Source organism: Telopea speciosissima, chromosome 10 (assembly GCF_018873765.1).
Source record: "Telopea speciosissima isolate NSW1024214 ecotype Mountain lineage chromosome 10, Tspe_v1, whole genome shotgun sequence".
Classification (NCBI taxonomy): domain Eukaryota; kingdom Viridiplantae; phylum Streptophyta; class Magnoliopsida; order Proteales; family Proteaceae; genus Telopea; species Telopea speciosissima.
This window is the reverse complement of record NC_057925.1, coordinates 5,017,430-5,033,260: the sequence shown is the minus strand read 5'-3', so window position 1 is coordinate 5,033,260 and position 15,831 is coordinate 5,017,430. Positions and strand designations below refer to the sequence as shown.

General features: G+C 38.9%; 1 protein-coding gene across 1 annotated transcript; it reads right to left on the bottom strand.

The window, feature by feature from the left end:
• Positions 1–3,300: 3,300 nt before the first annotated feature.
• On the bottom strand, positions 3,301–15,103 carry LOC122643948 (salutaridine reductase-like). The gene is made up of 6 exons (XM_043837525.1): positions 15,087–15,103; positions 6,992–7,115; positions 6,662–6,905; positions 6,465–6,539; positions 5,063–5,242; positions 3,301–3,808 (listed from the first exon to the last, which is right to left on the bottom strand). Exons 2-6 carry the CDS (start codon positions 7,024–7,026, stop codon positions 3,443–3,445), a joined length of 900 nt encoding a protein of 299 aa, XP_043693460.1. The 5' UTR covers positions 7,027–7,115; positions 15,087–15,103; the 3' UTR covers positions 3,301–3,442.
• Positions 15,104–15,831: the final 728 nt, after the last annotated feature.

The window sequence follows — 15,831 nt, the reverse complement described above, 5'->3', positions numbered from 1 at the left end:
AACGATGGGAATTCTAGGCAAAATGTGAATTCTAGTTGTTCAATCAATGCACCGATATGCTTTTAGGTTTAGGAGTCTATTGAAATGCCAAAGTATTTCCTTTGCAATGATCCTAAATAGTGAAATTTGTGCATTCTTACGATTGCACTTGCATCATTATTGAGAAGTCAATAAACCAAGAACCGTGGCTGTCTCAGTTTGATATTTCAAGAAAACTAAATTAATCCATATTGTCCCCATGGATGCTTTGCTTGCGAGTGCCCTTACATCACTATTAAGAAATCAGTTATGCAACTTATACCAGTCAAGCAAAACATAATATTTTAAGTGGTTTGGACGGGTTCCATGGATGATGTCTCACTTGTTTACATCCACCCTCCACCCGAGAGAATCAGGGGTTTTCCATACTTCTTGGAAAAACTTTCTACACCACTCTCCATCTGACAAAGTACTTTCAATTTTTTTGTGATTAGAGTTTTTTCACATAGAAACAATATATAGGCGAACCCCAAACCCTAATCCCTACACAGTTATGATTTTACCCCATACATGTAATGAACTCAAAACCCATCTCAATTACAAATACAGATTCAATATCAATTATGTGAACAAACAGAATACAAGATATACCCAACCCCAATTATCTCTACCTTGGGTTGGATTTTGCAGCCACCCTGAAGAAGACTGGTGTTGATGTCGACTTTGCCAACTCTGTCATACCCCAACTGGAATGGCCCACACCCCTGCCCAAGGTTTCCTTGCCTGACTAACATACCCAAACCGGCATGGCCAACACCTCCACCAAGGGTGTTCCGTACAGCTCACCATTGCCACACGATGGGACATGGCTCCACGTACCTCTCCTACCGCTGCAACCCACTTCAAGAGATCGCTACCACTCACCAAATCTGAAACGAAAAGACACTTAATTCTTTCCAAACTTGCACTTGTTCATCACCTGAACCACTTGCAATCTCTACTATCCACAAGTACCTCTTCCCTGAGTTCCAATAGGAACTCCACCTATTTCAACACTCCAAATTGAAGCTATGGAGAATTATCATGAAATCAAAAGGTCTAAAGATAAGTAGAACTAAGACCAAATATATGGTGTGTAACTTTAGCCGCACTAGGATGGATAATGAGGTGGTGAATAATATTGATGAGAAAGAAATCCCGCAAAGTGACCACTTTAGATATCTGGGATCAATCGTAAACAAGGAGGGCAATGTAGATTACGATGTTGCCCAAAGGATTAAATAGGGTGGATGAAGTGGAGAGGTGCGATCGGAGTTCTGTGTGATCGACGTATCCCTTTAAAGAGCTTAAAAGAAAGTTTTATATAATTATCATTAGACTAGTTACGATGAATGGGGCGGAATGTGAGCGGTGAAGAAATGCCAAATAAATAAAGTTGGTGTTGCAGAGATGGATGAGTGGGAAAACTAGGAAGGATAAAGTGAGGAATGATCATATTAGAACTGGGTTGGGAGTAACTTCGATACATGATAAACTTAGAGAGAATTGTTTGAGGTGGTATGACCATGTTCAACAGAGACCTCTAGATGTCCTAGAGTTTGTGTTGATGTTGTATGCTTCTTCCCTTTATTTCTTTATTATTATTTTGTTGACTCTTTTAGGATCCATGTAGCCGACCCCCATTAAGTTGGAATAAGGTTATGATGTTGTTGTTGTTGTTGTTGTTGTTGTATAGTATCAATTTGTTGGGCATTTATTCATTATATCATAATAAAACTCCATCAAAATAGATTGTTGGTTAAGTTTTGCTAGCCTAAGGATATCCTTACGGGGGATGAGCTAATGTGCCAATTTTGACACTAATGACACCCCTACATGGATAACACAGAAAGAAAAGTAAAGACAATAAAAAATGGGCTGATGTTTTCTGTGCCGCAACGCAGACTGCGCCCAAACACATGTGCCTACCACTCAGGGGGCAGGGTGGTCATTGCGCCCACCCCCATGTGTCTGGGCGCAACTTGCGCCCCCGGCACAGAGAACATTCTCCCATAAAAAATTGAAATAAGTAAAAGGGGAGTGATTGACATGTTGTCAGTGTAGAATGGAATCTCCCATGCACACGAAGCCAAAGGGAGCATAGGAGGGGCACTGCAGAGTTTTATATACAGAGAGAGGCCCACATATCAAGGAGAAGAGTATGTGAGAGGGCGCATGATACCGCAATCGGGATACTCTGTTGCCACGCCCGTACGCCATCACAGGCAGGGCGTGGACCCCAGCCAGGCAGGGTGCTTTGGCAGTGGGTAGGGCAGTCATTTCACCCTGCCTGTGTGAGGCCGCATGCCGGCCGTACGGGCAGCGGCAACACAGAATCCAAATCCATGATACCAGCAGTCTGGCATCATTTTCCCCAAAAAGAAATCTAAAAAGTCCAGTCATAAGATTAGATGTCCATAAGTAGGCCCAATTCCAGAACCCGAACCATACCTAATTGACACCATTAGCCACACACAATCGAAAAATAGTCCAACCTTTCCCCCTGTTAAGCTTGATTTGGTATGATTTCTATTTCAATTTCATGAGGGGATTTTTATTTCGGAAGTTGTTTGATTTGACTTTTGCACATTGTTTCAGTAAAATTCCAATCAAATTTCACTGAAATAGGTGAGAAACTCTTTCAATTTCGAAATTGAAATTGCATTCACTCTTGCTTTTAATGATCACATGGTTAAATTCATAGCCAAAACAATAATTTCAAGTTAAAACTAAAATACCGCCGTTCTCCTTCCCCTGATCGTCTCAGCACTCCACCACCGCCACCATCACCACCACACCTCCCCCCCCCCTTGCCATGAACTTGTTGGGCCTCATTGCATCTCAATCCTCAATTATCAACTTGTTAGCCGATAAACAGTAATGATCATAGTGGCTTGAGATTTTGCAGCTGAAGGGGTTTGATACCTCTTCGTGGCAGAGTTTTAAGGGCACTGTTGTTGCTTCAGTTAAATAGCTAATCTTGCCCTAGTGACCTTTTCCTTCGAAGTCTTTTGTTGTCTGTCTTTGAAAATTGAGATTAAAAAGTGTTGTCTGACCTAAAATTCTCGAATTGAAGTCAGTAAACTTGTGTTGTGTTTTTCAAGTTCTCCAATTGAAGGTAATGGAAAGCAAAGGTTACTTGAATAAGACTAACATCTGGAAACCAATCTAACCAAGCAAACTAAGTCTAATAACAAAATCATATCAATTTAGTACCAGTTCTAACCTACTTTATTTCATTACTTATTAGACAAATGCTTAATACATAGGAGTAAAACTATGTATGGAAAAAAGGTAGTTCCAGCTTTATTCTATCTCATGAAGATGATCTTGAACAACATTCAAACAAGAGAAGATGATCTTCATCCCCAACCCCCAACCAGAAAAGAAAAGGAAAAAAAAAAAAACCTTGAACAATATTCAATCAAAAGGAAGTCACTTCCTTCTGAAAAAAGAATAGCCCAGAAGGGCCATCATCAGTCAACAAAGCCAACTTTACAGGACCTGCTGCACCTTCTTCAACAGTAAATTTCCCTGTGTTGTAGTTAAGGTCAGTCTTAACGTAACCTGGGCTGACACAATTTATACGGAATCTGGGGAACTTTTTTGATAAAATCCTTGTGTAGGCGTTCAAAGCTGCTTTGGATAGATTATAGGCAGACCAGCCTTGAGTCCCAATCAAACCCTCCTTGAAATCCTTTAAAAACTTGTTCAGTGCCTCATCCACTCTCTGTTCTGTGAGGCCATCAATATCACTGAGGACTTCCTTAGCCCAGGTGAGTGAGATGTTCTGCAACAACAGAATTAGAGAAATTATATTCAATTAAATTGAATTAGCATATTATCCATACCAACTCATGTTGTTTTATTACTAATACTATTACTAAAGGGATGAGGAAGTCCTCTAGTGGCAGAACAGAATTCTGTAGAGATCATGGTTTATTTAGTAGACCTGAGTTTAGCATGGAACATTACAAAGGGGTTACCACTTAAATTTTTTGCTAGTGAAATGGATCATAGTTTCAAGTAATAACACTAGATCATTTTTGGCCAATCTTAGTCCAGATTTATGTAAAAAGCTATTAATTGATAGTAGACAATCCAATGTGAAGATCATTACAAATAAATGGCAAGTCAAGGTTACAAGCTCTTGGTTTCAACAAGGACTTTAATCTCGCAAAAGATTGAAATGGGGAATCCAAATCATTGAATGGGTTGCAGACCCAGATTCAGTGGCATACGATCAACATATTTGACCAACTAATCAAACTGCCATCTCAAGTCCCTATCATCTTTTCATTTTGTTTGAAGTAGAAGAGAGAACAAGGACCATTGAGAAACAAGGGGGGAAAAAGCTCATACATGACAAGCATATGGTTGAAATAAGCCACTGAATTTGACATATAGACTCTTTACTTCTTTTAAGAACTTCCCATCCATCTAATGTTCAAAATGACCAAAACATCACTTCCATGTAGCAGAACTAGGTGGGACCTTTTCAGTAGGTTGTTCACTTTTTTGTGTTAAAAATAAGAAAGAAAAAGGGGGGGGGGGGGTTCTCTGCGTGTACAACCATAGTGGCTGTTATTCAATCTAAGCATGGTATCATGGGGAATTAGGAATTCCTCACATGCCATTTGGTGGCCCATCTCATTTACATAACAAACTTCTTGTTTTTCATGGACTGGTTGTTATTCTTCAAGCAATTCAAATTAGATTGGATTTTTTTGAACTTTTCTTTATTGACACCTGCAAAGTCAGATTAGCCACCAAATTATGCGATGACAATATGAGAACACATCTTTGCCATATTTGAACCCTAACCGAACTACCACATGAAAAAAAAGATGTTGCTTAGATGTATAGAATGATGAAATTCAAATAACTGAGGGAAAAGGAAGAAAAAAAACTTTTTTTTTTATACAAGGAAGAGCTTGTTTAAACCGATGCAAAAGATTTGTTTCTCCAATCCTCTAACCTATATGGAGCAAGTACTAAGGTGTACCGACCAATATCTTTACAAAGTCAAGTTTGTTATCAGTACCTGTAGCTGTCCTTGAGAGGAAGAAACATTCACAATTCTCGGCGAATCAGATAGCTGAAGGAGAGGAAGAAGTGCTTCAGTCACTTTTTTGGTGCCATAATAGTTTGCTTGTAGACATTCTTCGGCTGTCTCGTAAGTTTGCCTTGCGAATTGTCTTAATTTAGCTTCCTTAACTTCTCGCTGCATGAGTAGAAGCATTTCAGCATAAGTTTTAATCCTTCTCTATTGGGATTAAGAAAGTTATTCCTTGTTTTTTTAACATTTGAATAGAATCTGAAAAGCCCAAGAATAAAACCTCTAAAAAGGCAGCCTAAAAGGCAAAACAAACAAATTTATACGAGAGAATAAACCCAATCAGTTTGATAATAGCTGAAAAATTCTTTAACAAATCACCCAATGTTGGGGAGGTTGTTCCTCTCACTAGCTACTAAACTATCACAGGTTTTAGACTGTCAAGCAAAACAATCAGATAATTTGAATTACAAACTGCTGGGTGTGAAGTATCCCACACCAGTGCCACTTATTTGCATCTGAATGGCTCAAACCCTGTTCTTGAATGGATTTGAATTTGGATCCATGCAGTGGCAACCTTTGACCAAGCAAAACTAATACATGGGCTGGTCTCAAACGGGCCTTCCCAATTATTAAATACGATGGCTCAATCATTGGCGCAAGACTTGATAGGATTATAGTGTACTGAAACCTATTCAAGATCCAGAGAACACAAAAAAGAAAAAGAAGAACAAGCAAATCCACCCAACCTGCCCAATTACAACAGTAATAAGCCATTTATGTTCATTATAAGAGTAACAATGAGGTGGGTTGAAGTGTTGCCTACCCTAGTGATTTGGGTATGGTAGGACTTTCATCTGGTTAGGATTAAGTATGGTATTTGCCTAACCTGAGAATTGTTTGATGGATATTTAAACACTAACACACCCAATACGGGAACTCTGGACTCATCTTTTCCTGTACTCCCTCTGCAACATACTGGGGAGCTATTTGATGGGTTTCTATCAAATAAATAGGAGTCTCACACCTTTCTTAGAGGCAACTTTTTGTAGAAATTTATCAAATGGTGACCATAAACTAAAAACTACAGAGTTTCCTTTTTTGTTACTATACCATAAAAAATCCTAATCTCTCTCTCTCTCCGTCATTCACACAAAAAACACACACATTCATGTTGGAATCCTAGGAAGAGTTTATCACAAGTGATAACTGGATTAAATTTGGAACCTGTAATCATTCCAAAAATTTGACACAAGATAAATTGGTAATGGATAGGAATCTAGGAGTCTTTTTTAACATAACCATCTTGTGAGGAACTCTAGAATATGAAGTACAGATTGTAAAGCTTGCAATCACACGTTATTTACAAAGGAGAGGGTCAGAGACTAACAGAATCATCCACTGCCATTAGAGCTCCGTAAGAATCATCATCTAATTTGATTCCAGAGATACCTGCATTGTTCACCTAGAACAAATTTCAGCTTAAATCATTCAACGAATCAAGTCAAGATGCCAAGATTTTCTGCAACTAGATTCTGATGAAATTCTCTGTAATGATACAAATAAAAATATGGACTCCAAAGTTACCAAGATATCAAGATTTCCAAACTGGGTTTTGATGAAATGAGCAAGGGAAGCAATACTAGCAGGGTCAATCACATCCAGCTGATGAAAAACGACATCAGCTAGTCCAAACCCTTTGAGCTTCTCAACAGCTTCAACACCCCTCTTCTCATCTCTGGCTGTCAAAACCACTGCTACATCATTGGAAGCTAACTGGCGACATATCTCCAACCCAATCCCCTTATTGGCTCCTGTAACAACTGCCAATCTGCAATACAACACTTGGTTAGGATAACTGGTAGTAACCTTTAATGGGCTGGGTTAGAAATCCATTAAAGGAACTGAATCAGTTACCTCTTTGATGCAGAATTTGTGTAGGTGTCTGTCATGTTCGATGATGAGAAGTGATGGAGTTGAGCAAACCAAAGCCTGGGCAAAATGTTATTCTAGCTTTTCATTGCACTGATATGCTTAGAGCCTATTTGTAGAAATGCCTAAGCAAAGAAATTTTGATTAGATAAAATTTAAAAAACTAAACCATACGTGTGCCCTTACGTCATTATTGAGCCTTTTCTTCACCGGTAGATAAAATTTAAAAAACTAAACCATACGTGTGCCCTTACGCCATTATTGAGCCTTTTCTTCACCGGACCAAAGGTATGATCTTCTTCTTCCTTTCTAAATCTAATATGGAAGTCTTATAAGATGAGAATTTTTTATTAATATATAAATCCGGGTTGGGTCTCAGATTCTCTATGATGGTTTAAGAAAACAGGAAAATGACAAGATTAAGCTATATCAGGTTGGCTTTTACAAAACCCTCACTTTCTCTTCTCCGATCACCGTTGTTCGACGAAACCAGCCATTCTTCGCCTCCTACCCCCTTTTCTGCTGCTGCTCTGCCTCTTCTTGTTCTTTTTCCTCTTCCTCTGCCACCCCACCCGTCATGCCTGTGCATCTACACGCTCCCATCCATTGCTACACCCAAACCCAACAACCCCTCAATTCCTCAGTGCACCTGCCCTGAAACCCCTCTTCTCATCTGCAACATCTCTCTCTCTCTCTCTCACTCACAGCCCCGCCCCACCAACTCTGTCCTTCCCCACCCCTACCCCATTCCTTCTGTCGCATCACACCCACCTCCGCCGCAACGGCACTCCCCTGCCCTGCCGCTCCTATGAGGAACTCGTGACCTGCTATTTTGCGCAATTTTCACCATGGATAGGTGCATAACTTGAGGTAGCATGTGCAAATAGGGCAATTTTATTTGAATCGAAAAAACATTTAGTGGACCATTCCACCTCTCCTTGTTAGCATTTGCTGATTTGCCAAACGAAGCTGACAGTCTGATGATAACCTGCTCCCATGCGCCATTGATGGCCCCTTTGTTTTTCACTGGAGCAAAGTATTGGAGAAGTTGAAGGCCCCATCAAAAGCAGAGGATGCCCCAGTTATAAGCCTTGGAAACCTTTTTGAAGCTCACTGTTTTTTGTTTGAATTTCCATCTTGTTTTGGGACAATGGGAATTAGGAGCTGCTCTTCCTGACGAGAAAGCAATTGAAAAAGCCAACAAATCTATACGGATTTTTATTCCGAATATCTTGGATCAAACATCACAAGCTTCTCACCAGAATTCACAACTCACTCCTAACCAATAAGAGGTGCTTCCGTCTAACTTTGATAGTATTGAATGCTCCTCTATCCAAGCATGATAGTTACATTTTATGGTCAGAACTTAATCCCGGGACATTTGCTCTACCGGTGATGTTCACAGGATTTTACCAACAGGGGCTCGTGGTTCAGGGGATTCAAGGCGGTGGAAGTGGGTTTTCAAGGGGTGCAGGATCCTCGCAGTGGAAGTACAGGTGTAGGGGCCTCACATTGGAGGTTCTGCTGCTGGCGAGAGGTGGGTTTGCATGTGCTCAAAGGAGAGAAGCCTGAAGACACGGGTAATGCGTCGTGCCAGGTGGTGGGAAGGGTTGCAAGGGAGGGATGGGCGGGAATACGGGCAGGGGTAAAAATGTCAACAAAGTAAGTAAGGGAGAGATAGACATTGTAATGGTTAGTTTCGTTAAGTGAAACATAGAGTGGTTAATTTTGTAAAAAGAAACTCAAAAGTGACTAATCTTGTAATTTTCCCTAACAAAATTGTATCCATGACGTTTCATACAAGGATATTCTCTCATGCATATTCTGAAACTTTGAAACCGCAAGGGTGCGAAATGTGTGTTTGCATTCGAGTGCCCTTACGTCATTAATCAGAAGTCAATTAGTCCAATCAGTAAAACTTGAAAACCCAATTTAAAAGTTAAAGGCAATAGTTAAATATTAGGAATAGAATTCAACACAAAAAAAAAATGAGGTGTAAAAGCTTGTCATATGATAATTTTGGAAAAAAAATTTATAACGCCAGCTCAAAAATGAAATTACACATCCTCTCACATATCAATGATCATGTGAGGCAATAGTTATTTGTATGAGATTAAAATTCCTACTAGTTGCCGCTTGCCAAGAATATATGCAGTGCCTAGCTATAAAAAAAAAAAAATTGAAATTAAAATAAGGGTGAAGGGATTTACACGCAGCCACTATAGAATGGAATCCCTCGCACCAAACCAATGGGACACATAGAAGAAAGTAACACAGAGTTTGTATTTATGGGACCCATTTGTTAGGGAGGAGAGAGAGTGTGAGAGGACACATGGTACCAGTCGTTTGCCCATCATTTTTCCTAAAAGTAAATCACTGCACATTATTGGGTTCTCAAGACCCTCCCATCCTCCTCGGCATCCCAAGATTTGGCTCCTCTCCAAGGAGTCCCATCGCCCAGGGACAAATCAAACAGCCTAGCTACCGCACACACATTCTGGCGCACCACCACGCATGCCAAGTTGGCATGTGTCGGGATTCATGCATGGTAGCCCAACCGTTGGATGTGTCCCTAGACACTCCCTGAGCGATGGATTCCCCGGAGAGGAGCCCGATCTGGCATCCCATCAAGCTAACAAATTTGTGGAACCCCTATCACATCAGCATACATGTTTCCTCATGGGCTGGCATCCATATTCAAATTAGGATAAGCCTAACCAAAAGACTATATGCCCATGAGCAAGCCCAGGTCCAGCCACAAAATCACAGCAGAACCAAAAAGAATGAGTACTTCACTTTGGCATCAGGTCACTCCTTCCGTACGAGAATTGGAGTATCAGTTGTTTTGATACCACTAATACAAATATTAAAAGAACTCATCCCTAAAACCGGCTTATAAGATGATGGAATCAAAAACCATTTCAACCCACATCAAATCCCTTATATGACTGATATGGGATCAGAATAAAATCATTTGACTAATACAAAATAAATTGGTTTTTTGAGTTCTCATTAGAAGAAAACTCTTTTTCAAACCACATAGTGCTGGAGATTCGAATCTGGCTCTAGGTTAAAATTATGGGTCATGATGAATTTGATGTTCGCAACAGTAAGGTTGCTCCATTGTGACCTAGGAGTCATGGGGTTCGAGTCGGGAAACAGTCTCTCCACGAAACGGGGATAAGGTTACATATACTATGACCCTCCCCAGACCCTGCAGTGATGGGAGTCTCGTGCATTGAGTACACGAAAATGAAATTTAAACCATGTAATGTAGAAGTCGTCTTATTGGGAATTCTTTCCTCAGAGTATTCCTTGGAATTGGAAAAAAGAAAGAAAAAAAAAAAATTTAGGAATTTAGAGTCTGAGTCTGTAATCAATCAAGGAAAGTTGGAGGTTCCCCCCCCCCCCCCCCTGCAAACCAAAAATTTTCATTATGAGTGTTGAATGTGGTTATAGTTTGGGTTTCGTCCTGCAAGACCTAATCTCCTGAAACAAAATGCATTACAGAACTTGCCTTGGAGTGCTTCGAGTAGGAAAACAACAAAATTTAGAACCCATTTGAAATGGCCAACTAGATAATGGCTTACCATTATATTAAAGTTTTTAAAAAAGGACTTGTTCTTAGATTGCTGTAAGTAATTTTGTCATGAACTTCTTGGGCCTCATTGCTTCTCAATCCTCAACTATCTCTAACTTCACCTCTCTCTCTTAATGACTTTGCTTTTGAGTTCATTATTGATTCTCATCAATGGGCGAAGCAGGTGTGGAGTACTGTCTTATTTGTTAGAATATAATCAATGTCTGTTTTCTGAACTTCTGAGCTAGAGAATGGCTGTTTATTTGTTATAATGCTTTTCATGGTGAACAGCAACATTAAGCAGAAAACTACTTTAGATTGAATGATAAACATGGAAATCGGTAAGAGAGGTATATTATTATTGAAGCACAATAGGTACATAGTTAGGAAGAACAATAAACTAAAAAATAGACTAAGGCTAACTTTAATATCAAAATTTAAATGAAAAAGTTTCCATGGCCAGGGGTGAGCTCCAGCATCTGTCAACCAGTTGGCTAGTTCAAGAGAATCCGTCCTGACTGTTAATTTTCTGCATCCCAGTAGAAGTGCCTCTTCAATCCCTTGCAGGGGGGAATGCATAGAGATCTACAAAATTAAACATAAATTCATTATCTAATTTTATTTGCAAGTATGATGAAGGTTTACATCTTGCTTAGAAAAGAAAAAGGACACCCTACTATATATACTTGACACATCTTTGTATCGGTTTTATGTTTTTCATGCGAATTTATTAGATAAAAACATCTCAACCAGGCTTGTGAGTTCGCAGGCTTGGTGGTGGAGTTTTAAGGGCTCTGTTGTTGCTTCAGTTAAATGACTAATTTTGATCTTCTGATGTTTTCCTTCAAATGCTTTTAGCTGTATTTTCAAATTGAGATTAAGAAGTGGTGTCTGACCTCAAAATCTCGAATAGAAGCAGAGTAAACTCGTGCTGTGTTTTTCAAGTTCTCCAACTGAAGGTAATGGAAAGCAAAGCTTCTTTGAACAAGTAAAGACTACCAATTGGAAACCAATCTAACCAAGCAAACTGAGAATCTAATAACAAAATCAAATCAATTTAGTACCAATTCTAACCTGTTTTTATTTCATCATTAGAGAGATGCTTTATACATTGGAGCAAAGAACTATGTATGGAAATAAGTTAATTCCAGCTTTATTTTCTCTCATGAAGATGATCTTGAACAGCATTCGAACAAAAGAAGATGATCTTCATCCCCAACCCCCCACCAGAAAAGAAAAAGGAAAAATACAATTCCTGAACAATATTCGATCAAAAGGAAGTCACTTCCTTCTGAAAAAAGAATAGCCCAGAAGGGCCATCATCAGTCAACAAAGCCAACTTTACAGGACCTGCTGCACCTTCTTCAACAGTAAATTTCCCTAAGTTGTAGTTAAAGTCACTTTTGACAGAACCTGGGCAGACACAATTTATCCGGAATTTGGGGAACTTTTTCGATAGAATCCTTGTGTAGGCATTCAAAGCTGCTTTGGACATACTATATGCAGGCCAGCCCTGAGTTTCTATTAAACCCTCCTTGAAATCCTTTAGATACTTATTCACTGCCTCATCCACTCTCTCTTCTGTTAGGCCATCAATATCATTTAGCACTTCCTTAGCCCAGATGACTGAGATATTCTGCAACAACAGATTGAGAGAAATTATGTTCAATTAAACTGAATTAGCATAGTATCCATACCAACTCATGTTATATTTATTTACTTTATAATTAAGGGAAGAGAGATAGTGGTCAAGTAGCAGAACAGAATTCTGTAGCCAACCCCGAATAACTGAGATAACAGTTCATTGAGTAGCCCTGAGTTTAGCATGCAGTTACCACCAAAATTCTTTGCAAGCAAAATGGGTCATAATTTCAAGTAATAGCACTGGATCAGTCTTGGCAAATCTTAGTCCAGATTTATGTAAAAAGCTGTAAATCGATAGTAGAGAATCCAATGTGAAGATCATTACACATTAACGATAAATTAAGTTTTCAAGCTCATGGTTTCAACAAGGACTTCAATCTCATAAGAGACTGGAGTGGGGAATTCAAGTCATGGCATGGGTTGCAGACCCAGATTCAGTGGCATACAATCTACATATTTTACCACCTAATCAAACTTCCATCTCAAGTTGCCAACATCCTTTCATTCTGTTTGATGCAGAAGATCTGAACAAGGACCATTAAAAACAAGGGAAACAACCATCCCTGACAAGCATATTGTTGAAATAAGCCACTCAATTTGACATACAATTTAAATTAGATTGAACTTTTTTCGAACTTTCTTTATTGACATATGAAAAGTAGGATTAGCCTCCAAATAATATGTGAGGAGACAAACATCTCCGCCATATTTGAACCTTAACTGAAGTACCACATGAAAAAAGAAAAAGAAAAAAGATGTTGCTTAGATGCATGGAATGATGAAATTCAAATAATTGAGGGAAAGGAAGGGTTTTTTTTTGAAAAATACTAAGAGCTTGTTTAATCCACAGAAGCAAAAGATTTGTTTCACGAAACCTCTAACCTAGATGGAGCAAATTCTAAGGTGTTCCAACATATATCCATACAAGATCAGGCTTGTCATCAGTACCTGTAGCTTCCCTGCAGAGGAAGAAACATTCACAATTCTTGGCGAATCAGATAACTGAAGGAGAGGAAGAAGTGCTTCAGTCACTTTTTTGGTGCCATAGTAGTTTGCTTGTAGACATTCTTCACCCGTCTCATAAGTTTGCCTTGCCAATTGTCTAAATTTAGCTGCTTTAACTTCTTCCTGCATGAGTAGAAGCATTTGTGTAAGCTTTAATCCTTTTCTATTAGAATTAAGAAAGTTATTCCTTTTTTTTTTAATATATGAATAGAATTCTGAAGAGCCCAAGGATACAACCTCTGAAAAGGCAGCCTAAAAGGAAAAATAAATAACTTTACACAAGAAAACAAACCCAATCAGTTTGATAATAGCACAAAATTTCTTAACAAATCACCCACCACCCCCTGTTGAGCAGCAGGCTATTCCTCTCACTAGCTAATAAACTATCTAGAATTCCTAAAGGCAATGTTCCACTAGACCATTGAACCAGGTGATCGGATTGGGTCCAACAAAACTGATCTTTAAAAAGTGTAAAAAAAATGCTCAGTTGTTCATGGTCATAAAGGAATATCGCAGATCAGACCGTCAAGCGAAGCAATCAGATAGTTTGAATTACCAAATACTAGATGTGAAATATCCCACACCAGGGTCATTTCTGAAAACTCCGAAAGGATTCATTTGCATCAGTATGGTTCAACCCTGTTCCTGAATGGATTCAGATTCAAGGTAGTGACAACCTTTGACTTGGCCAACCTAATACATGGGCTGGTCTCAAACATGATTGGCCTGCCTAATTATTAAATAGGGTCTCAGGGATAGGCGCAAGACTTGATGGGATTATAGGGTAGTCCTTCAGCCTCAGAACATGCAAATCCACCCAAACTGCCCAATTACAAACAGTAATAAGACATTTATGTGCATGATATGAGTAACAATAGGGTGGGTTAAAAGTGTTGCCTATGCCTAGTGATTTGGGTATGCTAAGGACTTTCATCTGGTTAGGATTAAATATGGTATTTGCCTAACCTGAGAACTGTTTGATGGATTTTCAAACCCTTAATAACACACCCAATTTGGGAACTCTGTACTCATCTTTTCCTGTACTCCCTCTGCAACGTATCGGAGAGCGATTTAAAGGGTTTCTATCAAATATGAGTCTCTCACTCTCTCTCTCACACACACATTCTTATTAAATGTAGGCATTCTAGGAACAGTTTATCACAAGAGTTAGCTACAAAAGAGAGGGTCAGAGACTTACAGAGTTATCCACTGCCATTATGCCTGCCAAAGCAGCATCATCTAATTTGACTCCAGAGACAGCTGCATTGTTCACCTAGAACAGATTTCAGCTTAAATCATTTAACCAATCTAATCAAGATGGCAAGATTTTATGCAACTAGATTTTGATGAAATTCTCTGTAATGATACAAATAAAAATACAGGGTTCAATAAAACTACCAATATATCAAGCTTTCCAAACTGGGTTTTGATGAAATGAGCAAGGGAAGCAATACTAGCAGGGTCAATCACATCCAGCTGATGAAAAACCACATCAGATAGTCCAGACCCTATGAGATTCTCAACAGCTTCAAAACCCCTATTCTCATCTCTGGCCGTCAAAATCACTGCTACACCATTGGAGGCTAACTGGCGACATATCTCCAATCCAATCCCCTTATTAGCTCCTGTAACAACTGCCAATCTGCAATACAACTCTTGGTTAGATAACTGGTGGTAACCTCTAATGGGTCTCGTTAAAAATCCATTGAAGGAACTGAATCAGTTACCTCTTTGATGCTGAATCTCTGTTGGTGTCTGCCATGTTCAACGATGAGAAGTGATGCAATTGAGCAAACCAAAGTCTGTGCAAATCGTTATTCTAGCTGTTCATTGTACTGATATGCTTTAGACTTAGGAACCTATTTATAGAAATGCCAAAGTATTCCCTCATGCTATGCTTGGAAGCCAAGAGAAGAAAAGAAAAAAGAAATCCTGAAACCTTCATTAGATACAATTAATCCATTCGAGTGCCCTTCCGTCATTATTGACAACTTAGAAGTCAATAAAAGGTTTGAGCTTCTTCTTCCTTTCTAAAACTAATATGAAATTCTTGTATCTTTTGTCTCCATATAAAGCTGTACTGAAACAGATTTAGAAAACATACATATTTTTAAGCTTTGAAGCCACGAGAGTTTTTTTTTTTACATATAAAAGAAGTGGGAAATTTGTGCTTGCTTTCGAGTGCCCTTACGTCATTGTTGAGAAATGAATTAGTGGGAAAAAAAATCTTACCAAAAATCAACTAATGAAAAAATTATAAAAATATTAGTTAACTATTGTTGAAGATGATGGGGGACTTTTGTGGGTACAGACAATAGGAATTTTTTGGGGGAAAAAGAACACTAATCGGTGTTGTGAGATTGTGTACCTGCGCATAGACACAGTCTGACACAAAAAGACCGCCACACTTTTTTATTTTTATACAAACAATGGGATTGATATTCCCTCTTTTCCTCTATTTTATTGATAGATCGGAACATCAGAATATAAATATAGAGAGATTCATGTTGGAAGGACTAACCAAAACCTTAAAGCATTAGCTGAAGAGAACTTCTCAAATATATGAACGCACCAAGGACCTAAACAAACCCACATG